Below are 22177 nucleotides of genomic sequence, written 5' to 3'. Positions count from 1 at the left end.
GGGTGGATAGGTAGATGAGTGGGTGGACGGCAGGTGGCTTCTCACACCCACCCTTAGGTAAACTCAAGAATACAGCTAAAGAAGGACAGACTGACAGCCTAGACTTTCTGGACTGAGCTGTGATTAGCTGGGATTAACATTTCTACAGGACGGACACTCCAGATGTGCTGAGACTGCTTCTGTAAATGTCACATCCTCAGGGCTGCTGTGGAAACGTGTGGACAATACAATGTTGCCACTCTCACACACAGCCCTTCACAGGCTCCACTAGCACTGGTGCCAGGACCCTCAGGATACCAAGACCCAGACATGCCCCAGTCCCTTAGAGAAAACAGCATCACATTGCATAGAATCTGCATATACGCTATATTTTTCTGCATATTTTAAATCATCTTGTGATTACTTCTAATAGCTACTAAGAAGTTGTTAGACTATATTATCTATGGACTAAAGCTAGAAATAAGTCTGTATACGTTCAAGATAAACCCTTTTTTGGCAATATTTTCAGTCAGTGGTCCTACAGATAGAAATACAGACTTGTACATAATAAACAAAATTCTTTCTAGCTATACACATAGTGTTTTAAGTTCAAAGTTAGAACTATAAAAACAAAGAATAAATATGTTTAGTCACAGTCAACATGACATTCACATGTGACCATAAAGTTAGTATAGTATCGAAATGTTCTCTTGCTTCTAATTACTATGTATAGTTTCTGGGTTTTGTGGTGTTTTTTTTTCCTGGCACACTGTAAACTTAAACTAAACATCTTAAATGACAAAATAATTGGGAGGATTCAATTGGTTGTATCCTTTATAGGTTTTTAAAAGACAAAGCCATATTCCTATGTTTTACAATCAGATTAAATGAACTACCTAAATAACCTGTCCTGTAATTGGACAGGCTACAGGAACGGCTGTGTCAGCCAGGACTATAGCTCAGGTGTGCATGACCTATTTCCATCTGTAACATCCCAAGTTCTGGAGGAGTGTGCCCTGAGGAGACACTATCGCAACACCCTCCATACAGCAGCAAGGCTCCGGTCAGTACCGGAGATCACTGCGGGTTTCAGACACATCTGTCAACACATCAGTCAAGGTTCCCACATCTGTACTATCAGGTCAGAGTCTCTTTGTCAGGAAACACACATGCATTGTACACAAACATGTCGTCCTGCTACAATCACAGCAAGTTCCAAACCTGAGGCTTTGAGCTCTGGTTCAAAGTTAGTCCTTTAAGTTAACACTATTATTGGTATGCCCCATGGAAAAACATGAACTCTAGTACCATGTGAGCTCGAGGACTAGGTACATAGCGTGTGATTAGCCCCATCAGTCGATATATGTTAGAGTTCATAAATCCCTTCCTAAAACCAGTGAATGTTTTATTTTTCCCTCAAGAAATCTGTTCAGGGGGTTGGGGATTTAGCTCAGTGGTAGAGCGCTTGCCTAGGAAGCGCAAGGCCCTGGGTTCGGGCCCCAGCTCCAAAAAAAAAAAAAAAAAAAAAAAAGGAAAGAAATCTGTTCAGCAATTATTTGACTTTCTGCCCTTCTCCAAATCTCCCATCATTTTAAACCACTGTCAGCACCACAGACCCAGATAACAGAACAGGACCAGCCATTTCACCAGGCCACTATGGGCTGCACATGGGAAGACCTGCTGGATGCCCTAGGCATCACAGAAAAGGAACTAGAACAGGTGATGTGGGATGCTAGCTTACACACAGAGCACTCCCTGCGCAGCACATAACCCTGAAAGCAAACTTTCTACCCCAAAGGAACCTACAAGCCCCAGTGTAGACATCCCAACAGGTACTTGTCTAAAAAAATAGATTAAGTAAAAATAAGCACATTTAAAAAATTGATTCACCATAGATTTCACTTTAAATAAAAGAACTATACATTGTGTTAAACAACGAATGCTTGATATTAGTAAACTATAGAAAATTTCTGAAAACAATGGCCTGACCTACATTTTTTTCTCCCTGTGCTAGGAATGGAACCTAAGACTCTGTACATGCTCAGCCCCCATCTACAGCTTTTTTATGTACCTTCTAGAGTCTGTTGTGACCCACAGAACTAAACACATTTCTCCTCATCTCATCCACACTAGGGCAGGAGGAGGGGACTTAGTTGATCATGAGATTTTTTTTTTTTTTTGATCCAAGTCTCCTTCCTCTAACTTTTCAGAACTGGGAAATGAGTCAGTTCTGAATTAAGCCCACCAAAACTTACTGGAAATCATCATACCAACATACTTAGAATTTACAATACCAAAAGACACATTCTTCCTATACATTGTGCCAAACAATGAATGCCTACTATTAGAAAATTACAGAAAAGTCCTGAAAATATTCTTTCCATATCATAAGGAAATTCCCACTTTTAATACAGTTGTGATTTTTATAGCCTTTTAGGAGTCACCTCAAACCAATGCCTCATTACCTCTAACAAACAGCTACTAAAAGCCAACGTTTAGGGTGCACAGATACTTAGGGCGCAAACCCTAACTCAGAATCTAAGCAGAAAAGGCAGCCTGGTGAGGTGATAGCTGTGGTGCGTGAGGGGTGACAGCACAGGGACAACACGGCTGAGGGCAGTGACTCTGGACTGGAGGGTTAGGGAATCTCTAAGAGACATCTGAGAGACAATCAAAAGAAGCTATAAAAGGCAGCTACTGCCAGTAAGAGGACTGGGCTTGCCTCAGCACCTCAGTCCATGCTCCAGGGCAGTGTGGAGAGGATGAGAAGGCCCTGCGCTGAAGATAAGAAACCACACAGAAGGGTGATATCATCTAAAGTGGACCTTAACTTCAGGAAACCATGGAAAGGCTGGAGGTCTGCAGAAACAAATGTGTACAAAGGCCTTATTGAGCCTAACACAAAAGAACTGGGCCTTTCAGTGGTTTTACACGCAAAAACTAATCAGTTTATATCTGGACTTAAGTTTTAGCACTGTCCTATTATTTAGTAAGAGCAATTAAGTTTGAGGAGGCTTTTGCCAATACTAATAGAATCAATTATTTAAGTTGGGTATAAGCTATTTAAAAAGGAAATAAAGGACTATTTATTCTACTTGTCTTCAAATATGTCTCAGAACATATTTGTCTAAAGGACAAAAAGTGCCAACCTCATTCAAACTTAAGAGGAACTTATTTCCAAAGAGTTAGACTTTTTTTCAAGTTTCAGAAACCGAGAAACTTGACATCTTTGACATTCTAGAGACCTTTGTCCCTGAAACACACCTTGCTATTATCTAGGATTCTGGTGTCTTAAAAGTATTTTGTCATGTGATGTTCACCAGACCCTTAACTCATCCCCTAGAACTAGGACTCAAAGTGAACCACAAGAATCATAAAACCATTATCACCGCCACTCCATACTTTTCAAAAGCATATCTGCTGCCTATCACCAAGAGAAACCAGAAATCAGTGGAACTGAACGAGAAATGGAGGGCAGAGAAACGGTGCCTTGAATATGGCACACGCATCAAGGCCTTCGTAAGAGTTCAAACCACCTGTCTTGTTCAGTACTTTCATGAGTCTATTTACTCTGTCTCTGATAAAACAGACTCTCCGTGGAGACAGGATCGTTGTCTGAGTGCTGCAAACTATCTACATCCAAAACCAGGCATAACAACTAGTAGGTGCTCAATAAATGCTGCTGAGTAAAACTACCATTCACCATTAGATTTAAAAAATAAAATAACCCTCAGGTCATGCTCCCGTTGACACATTCTTTATAAAACCAGCCTGTCTAAAGGACGAAGTCCGACAACTCAAAGCACACATACCCTTTCAAATCAGACCTGACTACCCTGCCAACCTCAGCAGATATTACTCTCACGCATTCAGCCGACACTTCCAAATGCATCGAAACACATCTCCGAGCCTTGGTGATGTCTGGAGACGTTCTTCCCCCTCCTTGGGGGAGGAAGGGCTTCGTCCCTTATCTTATTAACTTTTCTTGGTCTTCCAGAGCCAACTTTAAATGCTTCCAGTTACACATGCAACTCTAAATGGGCAACTTAACCTCCAGATACGCTACAGAGGAGGAACGTTTGAACTGTCTTGTACTGCCTTCTCCCACCACTCTTAAGTTTGGGGTCCGGGGGCTTTATTTTAGATCGTAGGCGCCTGGCTTATATAGAGTCTGCGGGCTGAGGTACCAAGAGTTCATTCAGCCTTCTTGGGAGACAGCGCACGCCCAGTTTTCCCGAGCCCTCCACGGTCCGCAGGTCAGGCGACACCGAAGCGGGGAGGAGCCATACCTGTTTCACGTTAGTTGGCAACTTGCTCCAAGGATAATTGTGCCGGATGTGGAACTCAACGTCGATGTTCATGATGCCGGAGCCCAGGCCCGCAGTGGCCGCGGCTCCCACGCCGCCTGCCGCCCGCGAGCGCCGGGCCCGTCAGTGGAGCCCGCGGGAGGCCGTACGTCTACGCCGCACGAGCCCGGCGCCGCCCCATGGCCAGGCCTCCACAGCTCCGCGCGGCGCGGGCCACGGGGCACAGTGGCGGGGACTACGACCCGTGCCTCAGCAGCTTCAAGTTTCTTCCTAGTTTCGGCCTGCCGGAAATGGCTCTTTGCCGACGTCACTTCCGCTCACTGGCCTGCGGCCGAGTGGAGCTCCGCCCCCCAGCACGTGGTTGAGCCGCGCGAGGAAGGCGGGACCCAGAGACCCTCGGGAGCCGGGTTAGCTGCGCCTGCGTGTAACAGAGGCTCTGATCTGCACCGCTGAGCTTGTGTGACTCAGTTTCCCGAATATGTGTCCCCAGTGGCTCTGGACAGGCGGCTAAAGGCACGGCGGTCGGTTGTCTTAGCAAAAACGCTGCTAATGGAAGAACCACTCTCGCCACCCTGCCGAACAAAACAAGGTCCCGGAGAACTCGAGTGTGCCCGTCCCCCAACCCCCACCCATTGGCCTAGAGTCGCTAGCGGCGTCATCCCTTCCAACCATTGGCTGTATCCTGGGAATGGAGAACGTTGGACTCCTTCCAAGATCCAAATTCTTAAAATGTGGGGATTTGAGGTGCAGAAATTTTAACTAGCTTCAGTAGCTTTTTAAACACGGAACTCGGGTTGATATTCGTACAGCTCTCCTGAGGTCTTTGGGAACAGTTTCTTCCAGAGTGTATTGTGTTTCCTAAGCAAGCTCATTTAACTGCAAGACACAACTTCCGTGTTTCTTTGTCAAGTTTTCATTTTAAAGCAATGTTTTTAAGTCATGTTTCATTATACACTACTGATAACAAACTGAAAACATTTAAGATGTTTAATCTATACCTCAACAACTAGCAAGTCTGAGGCATACCATTATATCTAATTAGTTGAATATTATAGTACACACGGCTCTTACATAGGTGTGTTGTTCTGGTTAACCAATTGCAGGAGCTTCGTACCCTATTGAGACCCTCCTTAACATAGCTAAATAGTACTGAACCCCAACAAAATAGCAGAATTCAAAAGTATGACCTGCCTACTATGTATCAATCTCTTGCTTTGCAATAGATTCTTATCTCTCAACATTCGGTGAAACATTGCTGCTGCTACTAGCCCTAGCAGAAGAAGAAAGCGAGGTTGGCAAGGTTACATGACTAGTTCACAAGATCGCTCAAGTTTGACAGAGCCCATGGGCTTTTACTATTTATTATTTTATGTCTGAGTGTTTTGTCTACATGTATGTGTAGTGTGTGCACTACCTGTGTGCCTTGTGCCTTCAGAGGCCAGAAGGGGGCATCAGATATCAGGTGCCCAGAAGTTGGATTTCAGACAGCTGTTAGCTTCCATATGAAGGGTAAACCAAGACCCTCTGCAAAAGCAGCAAGTGACTTCAGCTGCTGAGTCAACTGTCCAGGCCCAGCCCAAGGCTGTTTATTAGAACCACCTTTTGAATTCCTCAGGGGTAACCTTCACAGAAATATTCTGCCTCCTTCTCCAGTTTAGGAAAATTCACTTAGAGTTAGTGACATAAATCACCCCCTTACATTTTTCATAATTCTGCATGTGGAAAAAATTATTCTTCAAAATCTTTTTTATCTAGTATAATGTAAGTAACAAGAAAATTAAGGACATCATTTTAAAATCCCCACAAATTTTTATTTCAACTGCTAATAACAGTTAAACTGGCCTGAACCTATCCATCCTTTTTCTATTTCAAATAATAAATCTAATTTGAACTCAACCGAAACTAGTAATGGTGAATGGATGCCTGCTAAATCAGTACAGACCTTTGAAAATCTTAGCCATGGTGACCTGTAAAGGCTCTCAGTATGTAGCCCCCAAAAGCAGACTTTTGAAGGAGGAAATAGCATTAGGTCAAAGCTATGTGGACAGGAAGAAGACAAATAACAATTTTTCTCCCATAGTGGGACCCAGAATCAGATCAATTTATAAAAATACAAGATGCTCGTGGAAGGACTGAGCTGCCTCCAGTTTCCTCAAAAGGCTAGGAAACAAAGCAGTTCTGGTCATCCATCAACTAACCTACGAGGTCCAGGGCCTGCTGTGTGGAAACTCCAGGGCTGAGACAGCTCCCCAGTCTTCAGGAAAAAGCAACTGCCAAATGGATTCCCTGAGCAGCACTGGTGACCTCATCAGCTCTTTTGGAAGACAATAAATCCCATTTTTTTTAAAAATCCTGACTCCAGTCTCTGCCTTTCAAATCCTAGAGCGATCAGAAACTACAGCATGCTGTGCATCCCACAAGCAACCTTCCAAAGACACCCCCTGGGTACACAATAGCTTCAGACATGCAAATGCCATGTGCTGCCTTCTCAGCCAACTATACATGCCTGACCAGATTAAAGAAAATTACCCAACTGGCTTAAGCAACCTGAGCTTGTTCTTACAAAGAAATGATGACCTCACATAGCTCAGGCTGGCCTTGAACTCGATATGTAGCTGAGGATGTCACTGAACTTCTGATCCTCCTAATTTTACCTCCCCAGGATTAGGATCATAGGAAAGTGATGCTGTCCCTGGCCTAACAGTCTACTCTTCAGAAAAACTATCAAGCTATTCATCCCCAGAATTTCAACAGAGATAATGAATGAGAAACAGCAACTTTTAACTAACGAGCTGTTGGCTAGTCTCACTCACTGAGCCCAGATTAGCATGTTCTATGACAGGAATAATAACGGCTCACTATGATTCCCATGTCCAGAAACTAGAAGTGCTTCCTTCGTGGCACTGTGATTAAGATAGCCTTGAGATAGGAAAATTCTCTAGGGCTATCAAAATGCCATAGGGAAATCACAGAGTCCTTACCCAGGGAAACAGGGATGACTGCTGGAGGCAGACATCAGTGGTTTGGGATCATAACCAAACCTGTGGAAAGCTACTAGGAGCTGAAAAGGTAAATGGATTCTTCCCTAAACCTCAAAAAACACTCCTGCCAAGACATTTGAATTTCTGATCTCCTTGACATTAAGATAATACATTTCAAGCTTTTAACATGGTGGTCTGTCACAAGAGCAATAAAACATTTTACTATACTCTCCCAACAAAATATTCCCATACCCAAACAAGTGATGTATAAATTTACATAATCACCATCTCCCAGTTCCAAATGCCTCCCAGTTCCTTTGGAGGAATAATCCTTTCTTATCATTAATATGTGAGGGACAGATAAGTTATCCTTTTCAAAGAGTAATTTGAAAGAAAAAGAAATACTCAGAGATGAAATGGGGTCAGAAAATGGTTTCTAATAAAAAGAAGGAAACTGTATGCATCTTAAGCTTCACACTTTGTCTGGGCCTGTCTTTGGCCATGGATTCATTTCAGACAAGCGTGGCTCTGTTCCAAGGACTGACTAGTTCATCACCCCCAGGTATGGGTTCAGTGGATCATACCTCTCAGCTTTTGTCCTGGCTAATTTCTCTGCCGCCTTTCCCATACCTTGGAGCAGGAGTCTCCATGTCCCTTACCAGTTGTCTTAGCTTATGTTCTTCATTGCAAGGAATCCCTGGCTGGCCATTTGGTGTCTGTCTGTTGTCTGTCTCACTCTAGAGGGAAGGACTTGGTTTCTTTCCGAAGTCTTTCTTGAGTTAGGCTTCATGCATAAGCTCTTACTTAGTATTCCCGCATTGAATGAATGAAGCTATGTCATGGCTGAGCCTTGTCTGGCATCTGGTTGAGAATTATAACACACCTCCAGCTCTCCACCATTCAACGCACTGCATTATTTTTCTCTGTAGAAGGGGACGAGAACATATTAGCATCTAATGTGGGTAAGAAATGATTTCATTGTTCTAAATCATCCTATTTGTTAGATTAGAAGCTTCCCAAAGTCAGGGGCTTCAGTATGCTTCCTGTTCAAGCTTGTGTTAGCTCAGGCACTCAATAAACACTGGATGGATGGATACGTGGGGCAGAATTCTCGTGAAAATCCAGAGGACTTTCTTGAAACTTTGGAAAGTCCTCAACATTTCCCACACCAGCCAGTGGAGCTGGGCAAAGGTTCCCTTTCTAGGACACGAGGACCAGAGTCCTCCCAACCTCCACTCCCTCTGCTTTGGTGGTTGCTTGTGGCGGAAATCATCAATTTTCTGCTGAAGTGGAGAAATTCTTCAACCTCTGTCTATATCTAAAGAGCAGAAAATGTCATCTAGTCAGATGGTCCCAGCCAGCCATCCTTCCCCGTTACTAACAGTAACATAGTTGCAACTCCTTTTACCTGTCTTTCTGTTTGCTCCCTTTGGGGCTTGGGGTATAAAATGCTCATCTCTATTCCTCTCTCTGGAAAACTTTGCATACAGGTACTGAATGGAATTCGTATTAGTTTATTTACTTACTTATGTACTTATTTATTCAATGTGGGTACATTGTTGCTATCTTTAGACACACCAGAAGAGGGCATCAGATCCCATTACAGATGGTTGTGAGCCACCACGTGGTTGCTGGGAATTGAACTCAGGACCTCTGGAAGAGCAGACAGTGCTCTTAACCACTGAGCCATCTCTCCATCCCCCGAATGGAATTCTAAAGAAGCCAAATGGACATTGGAGAGGGCGGAAGGAACAGCGCAATGTGGAACATTCTTTTTGCATTATGGAATTTCTGTGAGTAGTGGGCGCATTGTGGTTCACATTTATAATTCCAGCACTAGGGCTGAGACAGAGGATTGCTGAAAATTCTAGGCTAGCTTGAGCTACATGGTTCAAGGCAAGGCTGAGCTAACAAGGGGTCCTTTGTCAAAAAGAAAAAGCAAAGGAGCTTCCAGACTGTGAATAATGGCAAGCAAGCGAAGAGATATAGCTTATTTTAGAGAGAAGCAGATAGGTGCTCTGCCCTTCAGCCTTCTAAAAACCCCAATCTATGTATAAATATAGAACGTGCTATGGCTATCTTCTGGAGTCTGTTTGTGTTCCAAACGTTCACCGTCTGACGTGGAAAGGAAGATTCACGTGCCAAACCAAGAGGCCTCCACTCCAAAGCTGGACAAGTGTAGTACCAAAGGTGGCCACCAGGGGCTGATCTCATACAACATTTCTACATTTAAAATCTTCTGCCTGTTGCTTTTTACCTAACTCACTGTAATGGGTCTGGCCATCTTTGAAACTCCTGTTCTAATTCATCTTCAGTAGTCAATAACACGAAATACTGTTGATTGTGCTTCCAAAAGCCTATCACTTGGGCTCACTGGGCAGTGATCTAGCTAAAGTCAGCCCCGTCCCAAGGTCCCATTCACACCTTTAAGTAGCTCCCTGTCCACAGGACCACAAACCATATCTGCCAAGCTCACACTAGTCTTAGGTGAACATATTTTTACAGTTTCTATGATGAAGAGTAAAGTCTGACTGAAAATGGATCAATGTTCTGAAGTTTTCGCTTGTAATCTTCTTTTGGTTCTGTGTTCCAGGGTTGGCTTTGAACTTGCAGCAATCCTCCTGCCTCAGTCTCTCAAGTGTTGAGGTTGTGGGTGTGAGCCCATCAAATCATCTTGGAAATGGAGACAGAAGGGACAAAGTGTTGAAAGCCATAACCAATAGGTCTCTGGAAAGTTCCTGTAATCTGTCCCCATTCCTCCAGCAAATTAGCTAATTTAAATATGTAGAGAATGTTGAGGGAAGGAAACAGAATTTTAAAATGTGGATATTATTTTTAAGTGGAGATATGGTCTTGGTAACACTAGAAGCACTTGAAAAGTTTGTTTTGTTTTGTTTTTAAATACCAGTATTCAGATCTCACACCAGATCAATCAGACTTCAAACCAGAGTGAATATGTCAGAATCCCTGGGGTTGGAAATCAGACGCTGCCTATCTATAAAATATCTCTAGGAATTCTGATGTGTAGGAAGGGTTGGCAACTTCTGACAAAATAATCTTTAAGCCTCAGGTCCTCAATAAGCATTTGCTACATTAATTTCTAAAATGAGATTGGACAAGGATTAGTAATAACCAACTCTAATTCTCTAAGCCAATGATTCTCTAATCAGATACAATAATCAAATTTACCATATAACGTACAGTAATCGAAAATATTATGCTTGGGCAAATATAATACTTCATTCTCATGTGCAAGATGTCCAACCCAATCCGGGTCTTCTAGTATAAGAACTGAATAGCTTCAAAACCATTCACCATTCAACACCCTCTAAAGGCCAAGGAAATATTTTCCCCATCCTTGACAGCAATCAGGAGACTCAGAGGTCAAAAACGTACAGACTTCTGAGCTGACGTGGAAACTACCTGAGTTTGCGTTTTTCTTATGGATTGCTTTGGTTTTCCTGGCTTGTTAGGATACTGCGGCATGGCGGTTCAGGGCTTGGCTGGAAGCTTTCTGCTTTTCCTTCTACATTATGTCATTCCCAGTTTACATCATCAGCAACAAGGAACTCTGCATTGCTGAACAAGAAATACCAGGTTGTCTGCTAGTGTGAGCTGTGATCCGAGATCAAGGTGTGGAAGAGCAGGGTGGTCCTGCAACTGCTCTGAGTGAGATTGCGGGACAGATAGGGAACGTTATTGGCTATGGCTTCAGCTGATTCTAGGAAAATGTCGGTGGCTGTATTTGCTCCTCATTTCACAGAAGTGTAAAACTGTCTTTCCTGTAGGTTTAACGAATGACTACATCTTTTAAGAAACTGTAAAACCATAGTACACACTAATTTTATTTTCTTCTTCATTTTTTAATATGGAATGTTTTTTGAATCATATACCTAGTTAAAATGTGTTCAGGGAAGCAAAAATCAGTTAAAATTAATTTAAAACTCCAGAGATACCTATATTTCCTTTAAGAAAATCTGAATTATAAAGAAATCTAGGACTGGAGAGATGGCTCGGTGGTTAAGAGCACTGACTGCTCTTCCAGAGGTCCTGAGTTCAAATCCCAGCAACTACATGGTGGCTCACAACCACCTGCAATGAGATTTGATGCCCTCTTCTGGGGTGTCTGAAGACAGCTACAGTGTTCTTACATATAATAAATAAATATTTTTTTAAAAAAGGAAAGAAATCCAAGGCTCAACATTGGAAAATGAAATAGAGTTTTTGAATCTCAGCCAGTCAGTCATGCTGAATGTTGCACTTAACTAACAGGGGCTTTCAGAATTCTCTTAGCTCCCATGCCAAATCTTGAGAGGAAGCAGGAAAGAGCATGAAGCCTTCAGGTCAACCCAAAACTTCCCAGAAGAAGTCACTGCCCCAAAGAGATGACAGCATATTAACACAAAGAGGCCAAACCCAGTCTCTCAGTTAGTGGAGTTAAGTCACACACACACACACACACACACACACACACACACACACACACACATACACACACACACTGACATTTATACTCACCCCTATTATTCTGTGGGGTAAGGACACAAGAAAAATTATGTCAGCCCCAGAAGATGCAGCAACAGATTTATTTTCTCGTGCATAGAAATAGCCATGTGTGGCCATCACCATCAAACAATGATTAAACCCAAAAGACGGCCTGGTTTCATCTGAACTGAGACCTATTTCCTGCACAGGAGATAAGGAGTGAGACTGAATCGAAGTGACAGCCCTTCACTATCTGTGCTCTAGGACATCAGTATGACAGGACAAGACCTCAGGGGGCATGTCATGGTTGAACAAGGAAGGTTTCCATGGACACGTAGGAGGAGTAATAACTCAGAGGACTCCAAGTGTGACTTCTATGTGACAGGACTTCAAATTTCTAAATCTAAAGCGTGTGTATGTGGCTCCTCCAGGCACACAAGTCCATCCCATCCTGTGAGGAGGAGGATAAGGATCAAGACCATTTCAAAGACTCCATTGGTGAGATTAATGTGAAACACACGATTAACTTCTGAGTGTAGAAGAAGCACATTTATCATATTTAGGGATAAAGGGAAATGTCTTGTGTTATAAATAAGGGAAAGATAACAAAAAGCTCTAGATCGGACTTCTATGCTAACCCCAAGCCTCACAGGCCAACAAGAGAAAGAATATTAAAAACTGATTATTCTTTGCTGGCAAATACTGACTTCTGAGTCTAAAAATGAAACTCAGCTAAGAAATACCAACTTAATGAACAGATATAGTTTTTTCTCAGCAAATGTGGAACAAATAGTTCAATGTGCCAAGCACTCTATTAAGCATTTAGATAAGGCGTGGAGCAAGTGGGATTGAGAATCTAGTACATGACTTAATAGGCCATAGCGTAAAATGTAGGAGTGGATACAAGATGCCAAAGCAAGGAAATAAGTCTCATTCAGGACTCTCTGGAGAAGCTGCTTTTTCTGCTGAACGTTAATGCGGGATAGATCAGAACCTCATATGAAAAGGACTTTTGCTGCCAGGGAGATACAGAAGATATCACGAAAGGCAATAGTACATGAAAAAAGTAGAAAGATAGCCGCGTGTGGTGGGACATGCCTACAAGCACAGAACTGAAGAGGCTGCACCAGGAGGATTATGGGTTTGAACAAGCTTGGGGTACATAATGAGATGCTGTGTCAAGAAAACAGACAGAGAGGTTGTTACTGCTGACTCAATTCAGTGTTTTTAGAACAGAAGCCCGACCTAGAGAGAATTCGTGGTTTATTTTTGACAGAGCCTCCCGTAGCCAAGGCTAGCTTTGAACAACTGATCCTTATCCCTCCACATCTCGAATTCAGGAATAATAAGTATACTACCAAGATCGGCTCTCTCCTTTAGCAATTCAACTGTATGCATACGTACACGCGCACACACAGCGAGTGAGCGAGAGAGAGGGGGGGAGAGAGAGAGAGAGAGAGAGAGAGAGAGAGAGAGAGAGAGAGAGATTGCTTTCCTTTAAAATCTGTGAGCATATTCAAATAGATGGAATGAAACTAGTTTATAACCTGTCCTATGTTTACATGCACCTAACAAAAACGAAGCCCTAATATGTCCATATACCAAGCCAGGGAAGAAACATACCACCTTAAATATTTACAGCAATTGATGGCGCCTTAAGTTTCTTGACCAGCTATAATTGCCAAATACTCTTGCTTCTGCTGTGGTCACTGGATTCTAGAACAAAAAGAAGTTGGCTGTTCAGTTCATTAGTAAGCCACAAAGTTAAATATTTACTGCATGCTGCCTGAAAACCTAGTAGCTGGTACAAGCTGGTACTTACTATTTATTACTGATATGGAAACTAGACACACCTACTATGAGCAAATAGTGACATGACACTATGGGAATATACCCAAGGAAACATACCTGAGCTGATTGGTCATGCCACTTCATCATGGTGACAATTATTAGTGGGGTCCTAAGAGACCCCAGTTTTCTTCAGATCGGTGTTCCTTCACAGGTATCAGATGTGTTCCTAGGGCATATCTCACGGTGTCTAAAGATATTGTGCAGTTGAAACAGAGAATAAGTCTATCTTGATGGCACCCATGCATCCTGAATTCAAGGTCATGCCTGGCTACACAGTAAATCCAGGTTCGGTCTGAGCTACCTGAGACAGTATCTCAAAAGAATAATATGACCAAGAAGGTGATATCGGCTTTTAGTGGATGCTGACCTACAACTTGCGGGGCCGCTTTCCAAACAGCAAGTTTTCTGGCCTCCACTAGAGCCAGGTAAGATCCCGGCTGTAAGAGAATAGAGCCAAGACAATTGGCAAGACAGTGCAGACCCCAAACTTGGACCGACCCTGATCCAAAATCAGTCCTGAAGATGTGAGGTCAGTCTTCCCAGAGGAAGACTGTGTACAAGTGTCTTCATGTAAGTATGTGCACCACATGCATGGCGGGTGCCCATCGAGGTCAGGAGAGGGCATCCAATCTCCTGAAACTGAAATTACGAATGATTCTAAGCCACCATGTTGCACCATGGTCAGAAGAGTTACAGCTTCAATTCAAATCCTCATCTTGACTATTTAGCTTGGGCAGGAGACATCCAACATCAGGCCTCGGATTCCTCATACACAAAATGGGAATAATGCCAGTGTCTATCTCAAAAGGTTGGTGTGAATTTAAACAAATGCATCTAAGGCGGTGAGAACAGAGTCAGGCTTAGAGCTGGAAACCAAATCCAAGTTCCCTGCAAGAGCATTAAGTGCTGTTAGCAGTTGAAGCATCTCTGTAACCCTCCACCTTAGCTTTTGAGACAGACTTTCACTGCGGCTTGGAACTCACCAAGGAGGCTAGGCTGGCTCACCAGTGAGCCCCACAGACTCTCCTGCTTACCTCGCTTGTGCTAAGCTTTCAAGCGCACGCCGCCATGTCCAACTTTGTAAAGCCTGAGCTATGAAGGATCTGAATGGTTGCCATGACTGCAAGGTAAACGGTTACTGAGCCACAGCCCCCTTCTCACCTGAAGGCTTGTTTCAGAGAGAGCATATAGCAGCCTCTGCCGGTCCCCATGTGACAGTAATCAGAGTTCATGACACCTTCTTCTGCTAGGTTTCCAAAAGCAGCTTTATTCCCAGATCACAGCATACTACCTCAGTTCAATAGTTTTGCTTATATTGTTTCAACTTTTTTTTTTATTAACTTGAGTATTTCTTATATACATTTCAAGTGTTATTCCCTTTCCCGGTTTCCGGACAAACATCACCCTCCCCCCTCCCCTTCCTTATGGGTGTTCCCCTCCCAAACCTCCCCCCATTGCCACCCTCCCCCCATAGTCTAGTTCACTGGGGGTTCAGTCTTAGCAGGACCCAGGGCTTCCCCTTCCACTGGTGCACTTACTAGGATATTCATTGCTACCTATGGGGTCAGAGTCCAGGGTCAGTCCATGTATAGTCTTTAGGTAGTGGCTTAGTCCCTGGAAGCTCTGGTTGCTTGACATTGTTGTACTTTTGGGGTCTCGAGCACCTTCAAGCTCTTCCAGTTCTTTCTCTGATTCCTTCAACAGGGGACCTATTCTCAGTTCAGTGGTTTGCTGCTGGCATTCGCCTCTGTATTTGCTGTATTCTGGCTGTGTCTCTCAGGAGTGATCTACATCCGGCTCCTGTCGGTCTGCACTTCTTTGCTTCATCCATCTTGTCTAATTGGATGGCTGTATATGTATGGGCCACATGTGGGGCAGGCTCTGAATGGGTGTTCCTTCAGTCTCTGTTTTAATCTTTGCCTCTCCCTTCCCTGCCAAGGGTATTCTTTTTCCTCATTTAAAGAAGGAGTGAAGCATTCACATTTTGATCATCCGTCTTGAGTTTCCTTTGTTCTAGGGATCTAGGGTAATTCAAGCATTTGGGCTAATAGCCACTTATCAATGAGTGCATACCATGTATGTCTTTCTGTGATTGGGTTAGCTCACTCAGGATGATATTTTCCAGTTCCAACCATTTGCCTACGAATTTCATAAACTCGTTGTTTTTGATAGCTGAGTAATATTCCATTGTGTAGATGTACCACATTTTCTGTATCCATTCCTCTGTTGAAGGGCATCTGGGTTCTTTCCAGCTCCTGGCTATTATAAATAAGGCTGCGATGAACATAGTGGAGCACGTGTCTCTTTTATATGTTGAGGCATCTTTTGGGTATATGCCCAAGAGAGGTATGGCTGGATCCTCAGGCAGTTCAATGTCCAATTTTCTGAGGAACCTCCAGACTGATTTCCAGAATGGTTTTACCAGTCTGCAATCCCACCAACAATGGAGGAGTGTTCCTCTTTCTCCACATCCTCGCCAGCATCTGCTGTCACCTGAGTTTTTGATCTTAGCCATTCTCACTGGTGTGAGGTGAAATCTCAGGGTTGTTTTGATTTGCATTTCCCTTATGACTAAAGATGTTGAACATTTCTTTAGGTGTTTCTCAGCCATTCGGCATTCCTCAGCTGTGAATTCTTTGTTTAGCTCTGAACCCCATTTTTTAATAGGGTTATTTGTTTCCCTGCGGTCTAACTTCTTGAGTTCTTTGTATATTTTGGATATAAGGCCTCTATCTGTTATAGGATTGGTAAAGATCTTTTCCCAATCTGTTGGTTGCCGTTTTGTCCTAACCACAGTGTCCTTTGCCTTACAGAAGCTTTGCAGTTTTATGAGATCCCATTTGTCGATTCTTGATCTTAGAGCGTAAGCCATTGGTGTTTTGTTTAGGAAATTTTCTCCAGTGCCCATGTGTTCCAGATGCTTCCCTAGTTTTTCTTCTATTAGTTTGAGTGTGTTTGGTTTGATGTGGAGGTCCTTGATCCACTTGGACTTAAGCTTTGTACAGGGTGATAAGGATGGATCGATCTGCATTCTTCTACATGTTGCCCTCCAGTTGAACCAGCACCATTTGCTGAAAATGCTATCTTTTTTCCATTGGATGGTTTTGGCTCCTTTGTCAAAAATCAAGTGACCATAGGTGTGTGGGTTCATTCCTGGGTCTTCAATTCTATTCCATTGGTCTATCTGTCTGTCTCTGTACCAATACCATGCAGTTTTTATCACTATTGCTCTGTAATACTGCTTGAGTTCAGGGATAGTGATTCCCCCTGAAGTCCTTTTATTGTTGAGGATAGCTTTAGCTATCCTGGGTTTTTTGTTATTCCAGATGAATTTGCAAATTGTTCTGTCTAACTCTTTGAAGAATTGGATTGGTATTTTGATGGGGATTGCATTGAATCTGTAGATTGCTTTTGGTAAAATGGCCATTTTTACTATATTAATCCTGCCAATCCATGAGCATGGGAGATCTTTCCATCTTCTGAGGTCTTCTTCAATTTCTTTCCTCAGTGTCTTGAAGTTCTTATTGTACAGATCTTTTACTTGCTTGGTTAAAGTCACATCGAGGTACTTTATATTATTTGGGTCTATTATGAAGGGTGTCGTTTCCCTAATTTCTTTCTCGGCTTGTTTCTCTTTTGTATAGAGGAAGGCAACTGATTTATTTGAGTTAATTTTATACCCAGCCACTTTGCTGAAGTTGTTTATCAGCTTTAGTAGTTCTCTGATGGAACTTTTGGGATCACTTAAATATACTATCATGTCGTCTGCAAATAGTGATATTTTGACCTCTTCTTTTCCGATCTGTATCCCCTTGACCTCCTTTTGTTGTCTGATTGCTCTGGCTAGAACTTCAAGAACTATATTGAATAAGTAGGGAGAGAGTGGGCAGCCTTGTCTAGTCCCTGATTTTAGTGGGATTGCTTCAAGTTTCTCTCCATTTAGTTTAATGTTAGCAACTGGTTTGCTGTATATGGCTTTTACTATGTTTAGGTATGGGCCTTGAATTCCTATTCTTTCCAGAACTTTTATCATGAAGGGGTGTTGAATTTTGTCAAATGCTTTCTCAGCATCTAATGAAATGATCATGTGGTTCTGTTCTTTCAGTTTGTTTATATGATGGATCACGTTGATGGTTTTCCGTATATTAAACCATCCCTGCATGCCTGGGATGAAGCCTACTTGATCATGGTGGATGATTGTTTTGATGTGCTCTTGAATTCGGTTTGCCAGAATTTTATTGAGTATTTTTGCGTCGATATTCATAAGGGAAATTGGTCTGAAGTTCTCTTTCTTTGTTGGGTCTTTGTGTGGTTTAGGTATAAGAGTAATTGTGGCTTTATAGAAGGAATTCGGTAGGGCTCCATCTGTTTCAATTTTGTGGAATAGTTTGGATAATATTGGTATGAGGTCTTCTATGAAGGTTTGATAGAATTCTGCACTAAACCCGTCTGGACCTGGGCTCTTTTTGGTTGGGAGACCTTTAATGACTGCTTCTATTTCCTTAGGAGTTATGGGGTTGTTTAACTGGTTTATCTGTTCCTGATTTAACTTCGATACCTGGTATCTGTCTAGGAAATTGTCCATTTCCTGAAGATTTTCAAGTTTTGTTGAATATAGGTTTTTATAGTAAGATCTGATGATTTTTTTAATTTCCTCTGAATCTGTAGTTATGTCTCCCTTTTCATTTCTGATTTTGTTAATTTGGACGCACTCTCTGTGTCCTCTCGTTAGTCTGGCTAAGGGTTTATCTATCTTGTTGATTTTCTCAAAGAACCAACTTTTGGTTCTGTTGATTCTTTCTATGGTCCTTTTTGTTTCTACTTGGCTGATTTCATCTCTGAGTTTGATTATTTCCTGCCTTCTACTCCTCCTGGGTGTATTTGCTTCTTTTTGTTCTAGAGCTTTTAGGTGTGCTGTCAAGCTGCTGACATATGCTCTTTCCTGTTTCTTTCTGCAGGCACTCAGCGCTATGAGTTTTCCTCTTAGCACAGCTTTCATTGTGTCCCATAAGTTTGGGTATGTTGTACCTTCATTTTCATTAAATTCTAAAAAGTTTTTAATTTCTTTCTTTATTTCTTCCTTGACCAGGTTATCATTGAGTAGAGCATTGTTCAATTTCCACGTATATGTGGGCATTCTTCCCTTATTGTTATTGAAGACCACTTTTAGGCCGTGGTGGTCCGATAGCACGCATGGGATTATTTCTATCTTTCTGTACCTGTTGAGGCCCATTTTTTGACCAATTATATGGTCAATTTTGGAGAAAGTACCATGAGGAGCTGAGAAGAAGGTATATCCTTTTGCTGTAGGATAGAATGTTCTATAAATATCCGTTAAGTCCATTTGGCTCATGACTTCTCTTAGTCTGTCTACATCTCTGTTTAATTTCTGTTTTCATGATCTGTTCATTGATGAGAGTGGGGTGTTGAAATCTCCCACTATTATTGTGTGAGGTGCAATGTGTGTTTTGAGCTTTAGTAAGGTTTCTTTTACATATGTAGGTGCCCTTGTATTTGGGGCATAGATATTTAGGATTGAGAGTTCATCTTGATGGATTTTTCCTTTGATGAATATGAAGTGTCCTTCCTTATCTTTTTTGATGACTTTTAGTTGAAAATTGATTTTATTTGATATTAGAATGGCTACTCCAGCTTGCTTCTTCTGACCATTTGCTTGGAAAATTGTTTTCCAGCCTTTCACTCTGAGGTAATGTCTGTCTTTGTCTCTGAGGTGTGTTTCCTGTAGGCAGCAGAATGCAGGGTCCTCGTTGCATATCCAGTTTGTTAATCTATGTCTTTTTATTGGGGAGTTGAGGCCATTGATATTGAGAGATATTAAGGAATAGTGATTATTGCTTCCCGTTATATTCATATTTGGAAGTGAGGTTATGTTTGTGTGCTTTCATTCTCTTTGTTTTGTTGCCAAGGTGATTAGTTTCTTGCTTCTTCTAGGGTATAGCTTGCCTCCTTATGTTGGGCTTTACCCTTTATTATCCTTTGTAGTGCTGGACTTGTAGAAAGATATTGTGTAAATTTGGTTTTGTCATGGAATATCTTGGTTTCTCCATCTATGTTAATTGAGAGTTTTGCAGGATACAGTAACCTGGGCTGGCATTTGTGTTCTCTTAGGGTCTGTATGACATCTGTCCAGGATCTTCTGGCCTTCATAGTTTCTGGCGAAAAGTCTGGTGTGATTCTGATAGGTCTGCCTTTATATGTTACTTGACCTTTTTCCCTTACTGCTTTTAATATTCTTTCTTTATTTTGTGCGTTTGGTGTTTTGACAATTATGTGACGGGAGGTGTTTCTTTTCTGGTCCAATCTATTTGGAGTTCTGTAGGCTTCTTGTATGCCTATGGGTATCTCTTTTTTTAGGTTAGGGAAGTTTTCTTCTATGATTTTGTTGAAGATATTTACTGGTCCTTTGAGCTGGGAGTCTTCACTCTCTTCTATACCTATTATCCTTAGGTTTGATCTTCTCATTGAGTCCTGGATTTCCTGTATGTTTTGGACCAGTAGCTTTTTCCGCTTCACATTATCTTTGACAGTTGAGTCAATGATTTCTATGGAATCTTCTGCTCCCGAGATTCTCTCTTCCATCTCTTGTATTCTGTTGGTGAAGCTTGTATCTACAGCTCCTTGTCTTTTCTTTTGATTTTCTATGTCCAGGGTTGTTTCCATGTGTTCTTTCTTGATTGCTTCTATTTCCATTTTTAATTCCTTCAACTGTTTGATTGTGTTTTCCTGGAATTCTTTCAGGGATTTTTGCGATTCCTCTATGTAGGCTTCTACTTGTTCTCCAAGGGAGTTCTTTATTTCTTTCTTGAAGTCCTCCAGCATCATGATCAAATATGATTTTGAAACTAGGTATTGCTTTTCTGGTGTGTTTGGATATTCCGTGTTTGCTTTGGTGGGAGAATTGGGCTCCGATGATGCCATGTAGTCTTGGTTTCTGTTGCTTGGGTTCCTGCGCTTGCCTCTCGCCATCAGATTATCTCTAGTGTTACTTTGTTCTGCTATTTCTGACAGTGGCTAGACTGTCCTATAACCTGTGTGTCAGGAGTGCTGTAGACCTGTTTTCCTGTTTTCTTTCAGCCAGTTATGGGGACAGAGTGTTCTGCTTTCGGGCGTGTAGTTTTTCCTCTCTACAGGTCTTCAGCTGTTCCTGTGGGCCTGTGTCTTGAGTTCACCAGGCAGGTTTCTTGCAGGGGAAAAGTTGGTCCTACCTGTGGTTCCAAGGCTCAAGTTTGCTCGTGGGGTACTGCCTAAGTCCTCTCTGCTGTGGCAGCAACAGGGAAAATCTGCGCCGCTCTTTCCGGGAGCCTCCGTGCACCAGGGTTCCAGATGACGTTTGGTGTTTTCCTCTGGCGCCTGGATGTGCACAGAGTGCAGTCTCTTCTGGTTTCCCAGGCGTGTCTGCCTCTCTGAAGGTTCAGCTCTCCCTCCCACGGGATTTGGGTGCAGAGAACTGTTTATCCGGTCTGTTTCCTTCAGGTTCCGGCAGTGTCTCAGGCGCAGGGGTCCTGCCGCTCCCGGGCCCTCCCCTACGGGAACCCAGAGGCCTTATACAGTTGCCTCTTGGGCCAGGGATGTGGGCAGGGGTGGGCAGTGTTGGTGGTCTCCTCCGCTCTGCAGCCTCAGGAGTGCCCACCTGATCAGGCGGTGAGGTCTCTCTCCCACGGGGTCTGGGAGCAGAGAGCTGCTGCGGGCCGGGATCCGCCGGTGTGGGACTTCCTTGTTTCAACTTTTAAATGTTTTAAAATTTTAGTTCCACGTGTACAAGTGTTTTGTCTTCGTGTAAGTATGTGCATCATATGCAAGATGGGTGCTCCTAGAGGTCAGGAGTGGGCATCAAATCTCCTGGAGCTGAAATTATGAACGATTATAAGCCACCACCTGGGCGCTGGAATCTAGCCCGGTTCTCTGCAAAAGCAACAAGGGTTCCTAACCACTGAGCCATCTCTCCAGCCCTCTGCTGTTTCATCTTGTATCAACATTGTTTGTCTGACTATAGCCAGACTTCTAGATCCTACTATAAGGTCACCTCCTCCTGCCCATCCCCCACCCCCTACCCCCATCCCCCCATCCCTCACCTTCCTATTCTGCACGCTTCATAACACATTCTCGTTAGGTTAGGTAAATTGCACCCAGCGGTAAAAATCCAACCACTTAAAAAAACAGTCCCATAGTCCTAGTCTTTTAAAAACAGATGGGTAAATTTACATGCTACCATGGTGGGAAAGGAGGGTGGGAGGAAGGGGTGTTATACTCCCAGGACAACAAGATCAAACAGGAGGAATGGGAGGCAGAGAAGGACAGATCGCAATTATGTTACCAAGAAGGCAATAGCTTCTCAGGAAAGATCAGTTTCTTAGTCCTGTGGGACCTCTCCAGAGCAGTTGAAGCCACTGTACCTCAAAATGATTACAAGAGAGAAGGCAGCTATCTATTGGCTTTTTCCTGCCCTCAACCGCTTATTGGCCAAAATTTGATACTGAGATACTAACGCTCTTTGCCCAGATGAGTTTCCTGGAGTGCACAGACTGCCTCTACCACAGCACCACCATGACGCAT

The 22177-nt window shown here is 42.8% G+C and overlaps 1 protein-coding gene and 1 long non-coding RNA gene across 4 annotated transcripts in view; one reads left to right on the top strand and one right to left on the bottom strand.

Annotated features, from left to right (window-relative positions):
- The window catches only part of Fam91a1 (family with sequence similarity 91, member A1), a 39321-nt gene extending 34740 nt beyond the window's left edge, over positions 1–4581 (bottom strand). Inside the window, exon 1 of one of the 2 annotated variants that reach the window (XM_087559132.1) lies at positions 4269–4581. In XM_087559132.1, the coding sequence (XP_087415258.1) occupies positions 4269–4340 (72 nt within the window). In that variant the 5' untranslated portion in view covers positions 4341–4581. 2 annotated transcript variants of the gene reach the window in all.
- A 73-nt stretch (positions 4582–4654) lies between these two features.
- On the top strand, positions 4655–6636 carry LOC134479911 (uncharacterized). 2 transcript variants are annotated; one of them, XR_015625572.1, is made up of 2 exons: positions 4655–4693; positions 6367–6636. It is a non-coding gene; the product is annotated as an uncharacterized LOC134479911 (long non-coding RNA). The 2 variants fall into 2 exon arrangements; XR_015625573.1 differs by having other exon boundaries at positions 4655–4875.
- The last annotated feature ends 15541 nt before the right edge of the window (positions 6637–22177 follow it).

The sequence above is a fragment of the Rattus norvegicus genome, chromosome 7 (assembly GCF_021556685.1).
Source record: "Rattus norvegicus strain SHRSP/BbbUtx chromosome 7, alternate assembly SHRSP_T2T, whole genome shotgun sequence".
NCBI lineage: Eukaryota > Metazoa > Chordata > Mammalia > Rodentia > Muridae > Rattus > Rattus norvegicus.
Note: the sequence above shows the minus strand (reverse complement) of the source record. Positions and strands in the feature narration are given on the sequence as shown.